The sequence below is a fragment of the Ascaphus truei genome, chromosome 5 (genome assembly GCF_040206685.1).
Source record: "Ascaphus truei isolate aAscTru1 chromosome 5, aAscTru1.hap1, whole genome shotgun sequence".
Classification (NCBI taxonomy): Eukaryota; Metazoa; Chordata; class Amphibia; order Anura; family Ascaphidae; genus Ascaphus; species Ascaphus truei.
Genome location: NC_134487.1, coordinates 43,443,807 through 43,458,638, shown reverse-complemented (window position 1 = coordinate 43,458,638; position 14,832 = coordinate 43,443,807). Strand labels below are relative to the sequence as shown.

The 14,832-nt window shown below is 43.3% G+C and overlaps 1 protein-coding gene across 10 annotated transcripts in view; it reads right to left on the bottom strand.

Moving 5' to 3' along the window:
* Positions 1-3,390: 3,390 nt before the first annotated feature.
* Positions 3,391-14,832, bottom strand: part of KIF21A (kinesin family member 21A) — a 152,738-nt gene continuing 141,296 nt past the window's right edge. For all 10 annotated transcript variants that reach the window (XM_075599749.1, XM_075599748.1, XM_075599753.1 and 7 more), the window contains 4 exons: positions 9,210-9,327; positions 8,282-8,452; positions 6,606-6,805; positions 3,391-5,001 (listed from right to left, as the gene is read on the bottom strand). In XM_075599749.1, the coding sequence (XP_075455864.1) occupies positions 4,908-5,001; positions 6,606-6,805; positions 8,282-8,452; positions 9,210-9,327 (583 nt within the window). In that variant the 3' untranslated portion in view covers positions 3,391-4,907. The remainder of the gene's footprint in view (positions 5,002-6,605; positions 6,806-8,281; positions 8,453-9,209; positions 9,328-14,832) is intronic.

Here is a 14,832-nt window from a genome sequence, read left to right as displayed (position 1 = left end):
GGTCCCATGGAATCCAATGGCGGCGCTCGCCCATGCATTGCCTATGGCGGCACCGGCCGTTGATTCCAATGGGGAAAAGCCGCGTGGCGAGAAAACGTCTAAGTCTGAAACTATAAAAAGTGTAAGTCCATATCTCCGGTTCTGGGAGGACCAGAGGGCTGGGATTTGGGTCGCATGTAGCCACGGTTCCGGCATGAATGCATGGCCACTTCTAGCCCTCTCCAACCAACCAGACGGAGTGTGGGCAACTGTAAAGATTGGTGGTTTTCCCCATAGACTACAATGGCGGAGTTTCCCCATTGAAAGTCTATGGCGGCGGAACCCATTGACTTCAATGGCAGAGTTGCTCCATTAAAAGCCTATGGCGGCGGAGCCCGTTGATTTCAATGGGAAAAGAGTGAAAAACAGATTCATTTTTAAAGCGAAGAACCTTGTATTAAAAAAGTGTTTTAAACTGCATTTGTGTATCTCCGGTTCTGGGGTTCGCAGAGAGCTGAAACTTGGCCACTATGGAGAATCCCCTCTGGCATGAGGGAGTGGCAAGTATCAGCCCACTGGGCCCAGCAGAACGGATTATTTTAATATGTGAAGGTATTAAACTATGAATTGTATTTTGGGTCTGGTATGAAAACTCAGAGACCATCTGCTATGTTAATGATCAGGAATAGGAGACAAATGGTCAATCAAACCCCTGATCAAAGGCTCCCCTACCCTGCTTGTGTATGTGAGCACAATGGAATGCAGGACATGGCTACTTGATACTAAGTGTTGTAATTCACACCTTGGACAAAGGGTATCCTGGCCAAGCTAGACTTTAAGACGCCAGGCTTGTGGGAGGGGGGCTGAGGAATAAGCCCCCTGATTAGAATAATATCCACCCAGTGGGCGGGTGTTAAGGTGCCCCTCAGGTGAGGTGGCAAGGAGAGATTGGGTGCAGGTAATTGTTCTCCAATGGCCTACACAATAATAAGGTATAGACTGGAAACTGCATATAAACCAGTGTCCAGCTTATACTCACGGTCTTTGTGTATTTTCGTGATTGCCAGATGAATTGCTAATCCTGTTTCCTGATTACTTCATCATTTCCAACCCTAAGTAAGTGTATATTTTGCCTGTTATTTGTATATCTTGTGTGTTCACCTTTTTTAAGGAATAAATTATATTGATCATATCTAAGTCGTGTTCAGTTCAACCCAGTTATTTTTGGTAGTGTATTATTATAGGCCTCTCACAAGTTCCTGTGACAAGGACCCCCTGGTTCCAATAGTGTGGGGAAAAAACGGTAGATTTCTCCTTTAAGGGACGGCTCCCACCCAGGCCTCCGTTCTTTGTGGGTGACCAACCTTTCATCCAAAAGGAGTAGCGCTTTAAGAGGATACCAATTTCTTTCATTAGTTTGGAACCAAACTTGTGTCCTAATCAATATTTCTATTTTATGAAGGAAGTAAATATTTAGGATTTAAAATCTGAAAGCCACTTTATGGAAAGGAGAAAATAGTTTCATTAATAACCGTAATTTTCTTTTCCTGGTTAATTTTCCATGGCCATGCGCACCAAAAAGTTAAGTCCCACCTTCTAGCTGTGTTAGGGGGAAAAAATGACTTTCATCTGTAGTAGGACATATACAGCCACACCTCCACAAATGGTCTTGTATTTCTTGAGTGGAAAATATATAAACATACACATTAATCCCTAATTTTAGGGCCGGGAGATTGATGCCTACTGCCATTGGAATATTACAGAGAAAAAGAAAAAAGTTAGTGAAATAATTTTCTCCTTTCCTCGGCATATCCATTGTAGCAGTGGGCACCAAAGGGAAGTGGCCAGGCAGAACCAAATGGGGTGAGTAAACACAGATAAGTCATACAACAGATTGATACTGCATATATTCTTTACTTTTTACAATGAGCAACTGCCTGGAGAATTTTCCGGCTGAAGCATGCGTTTGCTGAGGCCTGCACATCTAAATGATAGAACTCAATACAAGTAGTTATAGAAGTCCATACTGCTGCCCAGCATAACTCCACAGGTGAAGCTTGAGCCTTCGCTGTGCAGGATCTAGCTATGGATCTGGTGGAATGAGCACTTAAAGTTTCTGGATCCTGCCTGCCTTAGTAAGCTTTGACTCCTGAAATTATCCAGTGACCGAGGGTAGCCTTTGAGGCGGCTTGCTCCTTTTTTTTCCTGAAGGGGGCCAAAAAGCTTCTCAGAGTTCCTGAACTTTTCTGTTTTGGCAAGTAGATCTTTAAGCATCTCACAACATCTAATAAATGCATACATTTTTCTTTAGCATTCAGACAAAATGAAAGCAGCACTATTTCCAGAATCAAGTGGAAAAAAATGATTCTGTATGACAAAAAAGTCTGTCACGGAAGACCTGAACTTAACCCTGGGATCAAGACACCAGACAGGACAAAGCAGTTCAAGAAAGTTTGTTCCAGCCAGAGCAAGGAAGCACAATACAAAAACACAGATCAGAGCCCTACTCACTAAAACAGGGGCATACAGGGAGAATAAAAGCTGGTTAGGTGCCACATTGAAGGCTTATCCAGGGCTTGCTTCCACACTCTGGTGGGGTAGGGACCACCGAGACATCTCTCGTTCAATTTACGGTAGAGAATTTCAAATCTTCCGTTTAAAACTCCTGCTCTCTACTTCTCTGGCAATACACAGCCCTTTATGATAAAAGCACTTTCAAATTTACAGATTGGTTAAGCTCCCAGTCTAGTTTTCAGATATCTGCGGAACCACCTCGGAGCACACAGCTTAGTTCACCTCCATGTCAGGATTCGAATGCACTCCGGAACGCTGATTGGATTTCCCTTAAATAATTTACCCGCTACCATAGGAAATCATGGTAGAAAAGCCTAGATTAGATTGCAGTAAGTCAGGTCCACATTGGCTGCTTAGTTTTAATTTGCGGAGCACTTATGTAATCTCCTCTTCGGATACTAGGACAAATTGAAAATTGTGAGCAGTGTTGGGAGAGGGGTGGGGCTATAGGGGTACTCCCAGAATGAGATTCAGGTTTGTGGTTTGGGATGCGTTTCGCTAATAAGTTCGTAGCACACCTCAAAAAATAATCATTGAATGCATTTGCAATGTCAGTAGGGTTTGTCAGAGTAATGTCATCCTTAGTGATGTTACTTGATTGTTGATGGCTAGAAGGCTGGAATATGTTGATGGATAGCAGCATCTCTGTCATGCTGGCTTCCATCCAAATAATGTACCCTTCAACCCCTAGGGATACTGGGGGTTAAGTAATATTTATTGCCTTGATCCATGTAGATATCAAAGGATGCCTGTAAAACTATCAAAAAACATATATAATCATACATTTCTGGTTTTACTTTTGATTTCATCTTAAATAAAAATCAAGCAACAGCAGAATTATTTGTGCATGTTTTTATTCATGCATTAGCTTAACTTAAATTTACAAGCTAACATCGCAATAATCTACAAACTCAATATCCACAAATCTTTAAATCTACATTAATTGTGAATTTCTGTGAAATTTACAAAGTAAGATTAAAAATCAGCATGATAAACATGTCTTTTTCCAAAGGTTTCACGCTCCACAGCATTTTAAAATCATAACAGGAGCAACAAAAGATCTTTTTACAACCAAACAATTTACATAGCTCTCTCTACCAAGTTCTTGCGTGAAAAAAAAAAAAAAAAAGTATTTAAAATATATTTAGCAGCATATTAAATTAGATAAAAGCAAGATTATGCAGTTGTGAGAAATGAACTAAAATGAAAGTACCGGTATTTAAAAAAAAAAAAAAAAAAAACATCTCTGGGAAAAATAATTTATAGCATACTTTGGATATGACAATGAAACATGTGGAACACATGAAACACGAGGCAAAACAATTCCTTCAGGTAAGAAAAAGGTTAGTATCAGACAGGAAAGAAGAAATGTATAATGATTTAGATATTTACTGCACATCAAATCCTGAGCACAAGTGGGCACAAAGAAGCACAACTTTGGTCAAGAGTGTACAATATTCCAACACCACAGCTTTAGGCAGTTTGTATTTGTGAAAGTTACAGGCACACTTTTTATATCTCAAAGAAGCAATCCCGGGCAAAAATGAAAGATATATAATTTATATACAGGATTTGAACAGGGGGATCTTCCAGAGCTGAACCTTTATTTTCAGACACCTCCCGAGATACATAGTTCTAGGGTGCCACATATTTTTTTTCCTCTAAAGATGGCACTCACGGTCATCCAATATAAAGCTGCAACGTCATCCGTTGCCGGTTACTATTGGGACACGGTTTGTCAGCCATTTTGTTTTCCCACAAGGAAACCATCTGAAACTAACGCAAAGTATCCTGGGAACCAGGGGGTTTACCTCAGGAACAAGGGGGTCTACCTCAGGACCCCTCTGTTGGAATCCGGTAAAAAATTAATTAAAAAAAAAAAAAAAAGGAGCAGCCGGGATTGCAGATGCATTGTTGGGTAACATAATTGTACTTCAAGTAAATCTGCACAAAATATTATTTGCTTAAGCACAACAATAGCTGACAGAATATAGCGGAGCCATTGTAATGTATGCAGAATAGATTTATAGCTTTTGTGTTCAGAAACTGAAGAAATAGAACATGTTTTTGTGTTTCAGAGGTAAGTAACATGAACACAAATCTTACCAGAATGCATACTGAGGTACTTAGATGTAGCGCACAAAAGCAGGCCTTTTTTTTTATATGCGTCTACAAGAACACTTATGCTAATAGAATTGTTTAGAATACAGCATACATGAGGTTGAATATAGTTTCCAGTTAGTTCCAAAATATTAATTCCAGTTATGATTTTTAACTAGTAAATGCCCAGTGAGTCAAAACCGTAAACAGACTTTATCACAGTATCTTCTTAAGACTGTCTTCCAGATTCAAGTTCAATTGCTGGCAACTTCTTCACTTGTGTCACCAGTATCAGATACCTGTCCATCCAGTGCACCATGAGCTTTCCAAATCCTCACAGTTTGATCACTGCACAGAAAATAAGAGAGGAAACAAACAAATCCTGAGTTATATGAAACTATACATATTAAAGTCACTTGTAACAAAACAAGTATTTGTGGGTCATACAGTATGAAGTCAACTACAGCTCCACAGTTCAATGTGTGGAGAGAAATATGTAGCTATTGCAAATAAGTGCCATTATGTAGAAAACAATGCTTTCAAATATATTTGCAAACTCAAACATAGAAAAAAAAAAAAAAAAAAAGGACAAAATACAGGGTTTAAAAACAAACAAACAAACAAAAAAAAAAAACACCACACCTCATTATTGTGGCAACGATAATATAAAATACAAATGTAAATACCACCATTGATAATATAAGCATTAGTTATTAGCTTATTAGTAGTTATTGATAAAGGTTCTATCAAACATAGAATTTGACAGCAGATGAGAACCACTTGGCCCAACTACTCTGCCCATTACAGATTTTTTTTTATTAAAACAAAAATCAATGTCTAAAATCATAATGACAACACTTGTTCTATACTGATTTTTAAAGGAAAAATAAATCAATAAATCTGTTCCATCTCAATTCTATGGTTTCAGTTGTCCAACATACATCGCTTTATATAGCTTCTCTATTGCAATACAAGTGAATCACCTTGGCAACTGTACAAAGAATTTCATGGCTGTACACTTAAGCAATATCCAGAATTATGTAGAAATTTCCTGATTACCATGTCAACACTGCACACTAAGAAATGCTCAGGGTCATGCACATGGCATATTTATAAACTAAACTTTTTTCCTAAACTACATCAGCATCTGTTGACTGAGCAAAACCCATCCTTTTTTAGAGGGCTCAGATGATTTATCATTTATAAGTGTACAGAACCGCTCATCCCATTTTCTAGTGGAATGTTACGTTAATTTCAGAATCATATTTACACATTACTATTGTATACAGTAATTATAGCTTTTCTTTCAACCTCATGTTTTCGCCATACCTGCGCTGCAGCCGGTTAGCGTTCTTATAATATGTAAGTCTCTACTGGTGATTTCTAGACTGACATATCTATGACAACATGCACTTATTATCCCAATTTAATCTCAGACATTTATTTGGGGGTTCATAAAGATACCTGTTTTCTCTTGAATTGTCTTGAGAAAGTGTGGGAAAAACCTATTGAACCACTGACTTGTAACATAAATAGCTTTATTTCTAAACTGAAGTAAATCAAAGTTTTTGATTTTGTGCCAAGTGCGCCCAGCTATTACTTCCACTGTTTTTGTTTTGCATATTTGATTGCTGGGACTTTCACAATATAGTTGTAGCTGTTGCAGAATTTAGCTAGCAATAAATTATCCTTGATATGATTTTACCAATCTGTTATGCTACCTGAATGTTAATTTGCACAAAGAATGAGACCAGGATTCTAAAATACTCCTGAGCGAAGATTGCAAGCTATTGGAGACAAATGCTACACAGTGCTTTAAAGCCTTCAAGCTGCTGCATAAAAGAGAAATAGGCCAACAGTTACTGTATCCACTAAAGAATGTCAGTATTGTATGTGCCGATTCCCTTGTTTAAACAAATGTACTGGCTTAAATGATAAAATGGAATTCTTACTCTGCTGCTGTAAAAATCTGACTGGAGTTTGTGCAGATTGCATTTATAGGACTATCATGCCCCTTTAGGTCTCCAATGGGCAAGAATGTGTCCACATTCCAGAGTTTCAGAATGCCTCCTCGACAGCCACTCAGAAGAACATGGCAACTAGGTACTATTCCGAGTGCACATACCCAGTCCTTATGTGCATTTGGAACTTGCTGGGGAAAGAAATGATTAAAGGATTAGGGAGGAGTTTGCAATTCCCACCATCAATGCAATGCAAATAAAATGTACTGTTTTGTCTATATCGTTACAAAACACGGAATCTTTTTCCTTTCATATTCTCCACTTTCATTAATTCGGGTGGAACTGGTTTAAAAAAAATAATAATAATAATAAAAAAAAAAAAGTCTGACAAGGATCTAAAAACAAAGAACATATTTATCTCCATTTTTTATTCAGACCACAAGATGCTGTGCATCCCTAAAATTAGTCAGGTAAAAGTAAAGAAGTCTGTAACATAACTAAAGAGTTACTTTCTGATCATCGATGTGGATAGGATAGTGGGTATACATAAATTCAATAAGAACTACTCTTGTTGCGTATTTCATGACTTTCCCATGTATGTTGATACATTATACCATTTCATAAAGTGCGCACACTTTATAAAATTTTGCCTCAAAAAGTAATTTTAAAATTTTAAGGATTCAACTTTTACTGAAAACTAAAACGTGACAAGCATATTATACAAGAAGTGCACCGACCAGTTCGCTTGCCAATTGAACGACTACAGATCCAAATATTTATATTTTATTTTCCCCTGATAATCAGTGCATAGCATTGGTCCAATTTTTGATCCCCATCTTTCTGTAAATTACACCATGAAACAATATCTAAGCTAAATTTGCCTCCTGCAATAGGTAATGCACACTGACATCTTTGTGTTTGAAGTTCTGCTTTTTGTTACCATGGACATTTAACTATTCATCGTCCTTTTATCTGGTCTCCATTGCTTTCTACCTTTTCTTGTCTCTATTTTCTTTGCCCTTTACCATCTGTACTAGCCCCTCTTCCACAATTGTATTGACACAGGGCCATATTTACTATGCATTGCTAAACTAGAAGACACCTTATGGTACTATAAGGTATCTTCCGGTTTAGCATTGCTTAGTATAGATCTCTCCTACGTGGTATTTCTAGATATACTAAAGCGCAAGTTCAGGCAGTTTACATACAAAAAACCCCCGCACAGACTAATAGGGATTTTTTGGCAGTAAACTGCCGCATCAGCAGATATGGAGTGACCCCCTTAGCCTGTTCTGTTATGGTGTGGCTAAATGTCTCCACGACTGACTACTATTTTTACCCTGATGTCTTCGCTACAACTGTAAATTACAACAAAACATACTTGGTAAGCATCTTTCATACCCTTATGGATATTTCGGGGGGGGGGGGGGAGAAATCAATTTGATTCATTTAGTGATGCACTTGCCACCACTAATACGCTTTTCTCATCATACTTCTAGAAAATCACACTTATTTTTAATGTCGGGTGTGCATCAGTACAGAATGATGCACGCACCCCTACATGAAAGTAGTCAGTCATTATTACAGAAATTCTAATTCATGTCAAATACTGGCAGGGAAAAACAGAAACACACATGGTATTTGCTGTGTTTGGCAAAATGACATACCTGAAGAAGGTCTTTTCGAGATATATCCCATTTCTTTATTCCATTGTCTCTCGAACCACTGAAGAGGTTGTCTCCACTAATTACAAGTGCTTCAATACCATCATAATGAGGAGGTACAAAACAATGTGTAGGGCTTACAGTACCAAGAGCACCTTCAGTAATATCGAACATCTGGGGGGAAAATATACATTCTTTTTCAAACTTTAAAATAGGAAAATATAATTCTGTTAAAAAAGGGATAACTCCTTTTTTGCTTTAAAAAAAAGTTTATGCATTGGATACTATAATAGATTTTTCTCCAAAAAAGTTAAAAACTTTAGATTGGCAAACAAAAAGAAATGGTATTGTAAAATCAAAAGATGACTGCAATAACACAAACTCACAATTTAAACAGACCGAGTGCCATCTTTCTACTGAAAAAAATACAATAGGGTCTGTCGGTTTATAACAGAAAATGTGCAGACTGTACCGTGTCTAGTCTAGTCAGGGATTAGCCGTGGCATTTAAAGACATATCAGCTGTCAAATTCCTTGCTTCCGTTTCTATGAAAGCGGCTTTCTGTGCTAATGTTTTCAATATTATTTATATTTTAAAATAAACAAACACACACACACACACACTATTGCATTTTCGTTTGCTTACATGCACTGTATATTCTATTAATTGTACATACAATAGCCCCTAGTGTTAGAGGGACCTTAAATACATTGCATAACCATTATTGTTGAATAACCTTATTCCCAGAGTACCATGTTACAGAAGTAAAATCTAGTTTAACAAATTGTCCTTGTATGTAAATTGCTGTGAGCTTTACAAAGTGGCATTGTGACATGTGAAAGCGTATGCATAAATAGAAAGAAACACAATCACACAGGTCACCAACCATCATGTATATGTTTATACATATACACTTTCAAAGATACATTACCTTAATATAGTGATCCTTGGAGCCTGTGATTATTAGGTCTTGACCATTGGAAATCTGGTCTACAGTAAGACACATAACAGGCCCAATATGTCCAGTTAACTTTCCTGTAGACTGAAACCTTTATAAGGAAAAGAAAGCATTTTTGTTTAACCATACCAAGTATAAAGCATTCACTCTACTAACACAAAGCTAAAATAAAAAGTCTGAAAAGTGAAAATTGACATCTTGACGTAATTTTCAGTTTCTGGATAGTCTCCGTAGCAGTGACCACCAATGGGTTAAGTCCCACCGTCCAGCAGACATAGGACAGAAAAAAAAATTGACACACCCCTCCTTTCCAGATAGCAGTAGCAGAATGAAGGATGGGAAATGAATTACACCACAAGTCATAAATACTGCAAAACAGGTCTATTTATTCATAGCCACAACAGACTGCAGTACTTTGTAGCATCAGAACATGCACATTTTGAATGCAATGTCTAAATGATACGAGCTTATAAATGCGTTGATTGGACACCAGACTGCTGCCCTGTACAATTCTGTGGCTGATGCCTTAGCTTTCACCGCCCATGATGCGGCCATCGATCTGTTTGAATGCCCTTTAGACCTTCTGGAGCCTGCTTTCCTTGAACGTAATAAGTCAGACCTACACAACATATGGCCCGCATGCGGCCCGTCCAGACTCACTGTGCGGCCCGCAGCTGGCGCTCTCCATCTTCTCCCCTGAATATTCTACTGTTTCCCCTGCAGGTCGTGATCAAAATGGCCGCACGGCATCAAATGACGCGTTGCCATGAAAACGGGACGCTATGTGACATTACGCGGCGCCACGTTGTGTCATGACATCACGGCATCCCATTGCCATGGCAATGCGGCGTCATTTGACACCGCACGGCCATTTTTTCAGGACCTGCAGGGGAAACAGTAGAATTTTCAGTGGAGAAGATAGAGAACGCCGCACACCCCGCCTTCGGTAAGAGTTGTGAGGGGAAGGAGGTACTTTTAATTAAAGTGCAGCCCGAATCTGCTTTCCTTTGAGCAGTTTGGCCCGTTTCCCTTTATAAGTTGTGCAGGCCTGTAATAAGCCTTTGTAATACCCCTTATTGACCTATGGATGCCGCTTGTCCCTTTCTTGCTCCTGATGGGAGAGAGTCAATCTGATTTTCTGAATGCCCGATTTAAAAAGATATTGCTTCAGATATCTCACGACATCCAATGTGTAAAACGCTTTCTCCTTGACCCCAACTGGATTTGGACTAAACAAAAGGTAGTATGATGTCCTGGTTGAGATGGAAAATAGAAATTACGCAGCCTTAGGGTAAGGATCCATATCTGAAGATTGCAGAAGAGGTTTGAACGGTACCTTTGTAAAAGACATATAAGCAGTGGCGTAGCTATATATGTGTGGGCCCCCAGGCAAACATTTTTTCAGGGTCACATTAATAAAAATACTGACTGCAATTTTTTTCTCCATACCCCATCCTCTCATCATCCCTCCTCATCTCTCCCCACCATCACCACCTCTCCCCCTCATCACCAGCTCTCTCCCCCAACCCCCATCATCAAATCTCCCCCCTCCCCCTCCATACCTACCTGTGGTAATGGAGGCAGGCGCAGGGAGATGCTAGATGGCGGAAGCCGCAAACCCCGATGTTAAAAGATAAGCCGGTAGAAGAATCAGCACTTGAGGCAGAACAGGGCGGTATGAGGTGAGGAGCAGGCTCTAGTAGCAAACACCGGAAGTAAGAAAGACTTCCGGGTCAGACCGCTTGGGCGCTCTCCTTCCCTGCCATCCTGCTCTGCCTCTGTAGCATGTGTTGATTCTTCTACTGGCTTATCCTTTAACACTGAGGGCCCGCTGCTGCCGTATACCATCTCCTGTCTCTACAGGGAGTGGGCCGGGAAAGCGGGCCACCAAGAGCGCGGGCCCCTGGACTTTGCATGGTCTATAGATACGCCCCTGCATACAAGACAAATGCAAAGTCCCACAACAAAACAGCATTTCGGAACTGCGCCGTGATTTTGCGCACAGCTTGAAAGAAGCACACGACTAGATCCATTGACCCCAATTGTCCAACAGCGCTGATAGAACCATTACATGTACTTTTAAAGTATTGATACAGAATACTTTTTCTAGACCTGACTGCAGGAATTCTAGAATAGAGCATACAGGTGGATCCCAGAAATCAGCCTTGGACTGGTTGCACCATATGCAGAAGCGATTCCATACTCTGTAATAAACTCCAGATGTGTATTTTCCTTGCTGCCATCAGGGTCTCTACAAAATTGATATAGTCCCTTTTCTGCAGCATACTCCACTCAATCGCCAAACCGTCAAAGACCACCACTCCAGCCTGCGATGTTAAATCAGGCCCTGTGATTGAAGGTCCGGCGATATAGGTAAGCGCCATGGCTGACCTTTAAGCATGTAGTAGAGGGAACAAACTCCTGTGAGGCCAGAATGTTATTGACAAAACTTCCACTCTTTCCTAGAACTCTTGTAATCAAGGGTACTGGAGAGAGTTTGTATGTATGTATGTATGTATGTATGTATGTATGTATGTATGTATGTGTAGCGGTCATGTAAAATGCCTACAGTCATCTCTCCTGCTGGCAGTAAGGCCTGGTAAGTGTGGGCATGCCAGCAGTAATCATGGAGGTTTTCCCTCACACCCTGGTGGGGTGCTCTGTGTATGGCTGGGACTGGTCACATGCTCTGACTCCATGGTTAGTGATGTCAGAGATGTGTCAGCCTCAGAAGCTTACATAAGGCACAGCACTGTGTTGCTAAAGTAAGTTGCTGTGGAGTTGCTGGAAAGTTCTACCTGAGTTGCTGTCTAGTTCAAGTCCAGTTGAGGAGGAGTTCTGTCAGTTATGATATAGTAACTCCATGGGAGGCTGTGTCCAGGGACCTGGCACAGGACAGTGATTCCTGCGGGAATAGTGAATCCCTGATCTAGGTGATATACCTATCAAAAGGGAGCACTGGCGAGATGAGCGGCTGAAGATACTCCTTGTGGAGGGCAGTTGCCCTGCCGTGTCAATAAAGATGAGTTCAGCCAGAAACCCTCTCGTGTATCTATCTGGAATGAGTGTACAGAGAGGAGCACCACGGAGGAGTTCCTCGCCAGGATCATCCCCTTGCGGACGCAGGGACCCTGGTGAGGTGGAGGCGCTGCACTGGAACTAGGTGAGACTCAGCACACTACCCTCAGCTGCCTGTCTGACGGGTCCTCCCCACACACCATCATGCGGGAGACTCAGGAGTCCTGTAGCCAGCAGGTGCACCATCAGGCATATTCACACTGTAATGGGGTCCGGTTAGACCACAGGGGCCAATGTGAGATTGGGTGGGTCAGGCCGGGCCAGAAATACCGTTACATTTGGAGGCGAGCTGCTGAGATCAGATCCGTCAACAGGACAGGCTTTTAGCTAGGTCACTTGGAAACAGGGAGAGTGTCTGCTGCCACTTTGTGCTGAGTAGGGACGGACCTAGGGGTAGTCAGGGGGCTGACGGGATATTGTCAGTTCGCAGGGACAACCTAGGGGCCTGAAGGGAGTGAGGGGTCTGGAGCGGGCTATAGCTGACCGAGTCACCTTGAGGCAGTGCTAGTTGGTAGGATGCCAGAAGGGACAGCCTGTTAACTTGGTCAGGAGTCCTGGAGAGGGTCTGCGCTAGGCTGACCAAGACAGGTAGACGCCCCAAGTACTGCATGGCAGAGCCAGCCAGAGTACCTAGCCATTCCAGACACTCACCGTAGGGAGCACAGACTGGGAGGAAGGAGTCACAGCAGACACTGAGAGAGTGAGCCTAGCCTGAGGTAGTGCAACACTGGGTCACACCTAGATAAGGTACACATGTGGTGGTGCATCTGAGCTAATCTTTATTGTACCGGTGTGGTGGCTGCCCCGCAGAGTGGAGCCTCATGTACGACAACTGTTATGAGAGAGTGGAGGATCCGCGTGGCGCGGAGAACGTAAAATGGCGGACAGAGGCTGATGGGGAGGGCACCCGTGGCGTGCAACCTACTGAAGAGCAGACTGTCGCTGAATTGTCCTTAACGAGTTTGCTCTGGGGCAGAATAGGCCGTGGCTGCCCCGTTTTTATCCTGCCTGGGACAGCGAGGGGCCACCTTTGAAGAGTGTGAGGACATTGCAATAATTGGGGGAGAACCCCGTGAGGAGAGCGAACGAATTGACTTTTTGGGCGCCAAAACCAATCAAAATGGCGGTTCCCGCTTGCTAGGGAAACCGCATGGGCCAGGCGCAGAAAAAATGGCTGCTGCAGGACTTGCACAGAGCTGGCCGGGAATGGCGCGAACAGCAGAGCCCCGCACTGATGGGGGGCATGGCGCGAAAGCTATGGCTGCGCCGGGATGGACAGTGACTAATTCAGCCCCTGTGCTGAGTCAACCGTTGAGTTTATGGGACCCTCCCCTGATTTCTACCAGGGGGAGTGACTTTCAACTATGGCCTGTGGGGATGCACCCACTGGGCCCAGGGACTGATATTCAGACGGCGCCACTACAGAAAGTAGTTCCGGCCGTGGAGGTGATTTACAAGAAAGAAGGGTACCTTGCGTAAAAAGCTGCTGCAAGGAGAAGGCGGGAACTAGCCGCGGGAAAGGACTCCAGCTCTGGGGAGGAAATTGGCGCGAAAACGCAGACCGCGCCCACCAGGACTGAGAGAGGTGCGGCCTTAATTAAGGGGCATGATATTCCCCTGTGGGACCCGCCCATTATTGCAACCCCTGGGGGCGGGTTCCAACTCTGTCAGAGAAGGGAGGAGCCGAAGCAGGGAGTGGCGGATCCAGCAACTTCCACCAGTCAGTTGCGAGGAACCACAGAGAAGGAGAGACCTGTACAGGAAGTGACTCCTGTACAAAGAATGGCCTGCTCCTCCACTGTGGGCACTATGGTCTCCACCCAGCCCTACTCAGTGCCCGGCGGGGTGCTGGTGGTGAGGGTGGCCAATACTGAGACGGTGGTCGGGCTCTGCCTACAATGCGGGCTGCCCGGAGGTACTGTGAATACGATGGCACGTTGCCCTCATTGCGGGACTTTGTATCTGTGGCCTATGCCCACATTCGTCCCAATACAGCCTGCTGACCCCCCGGTGGATGTGACACGGCGCTCTGCTGAGTCCCCGGGCACGCTGTGGATCAACCGCGCGAGTCCCGGAGACAGGGGACTGGAGCCGGTCAAGTCGGCTGGGTCACTGGCCATTGAGGCGGCTGGATTAAACCCCGCGACAGGGGCAAAGAGACTTTCACCCCGCCCCGCGACCCCTAGGTCGGGGCGAGGGGACTACTCTGATGAGGACCTTCGTGAGCTGGCGGTAGCAAAAACGGAGCGGAAAAGACAGACGGGAAGAACGACGCCCCGTGGGGTGAGTGACCGGACGTCCCCCGCAGATCGGCGATCCGACCGACGGAGTCCCGCCATCCCAGGACCTGGCGGAGATGGGAGAGACGCCTACACCCCTGCGGACGGGTAAGCCAAAAAGCCCTATCTCTTACCTGGTCACAACAGACGGCGAAGCGCTGGAAGGGCCGCGCCAGGCCCAACGCGCACGTGGAGGAACGGCATCACTTCCGGTGGCGACGGCGGAGCAACCGGATGTC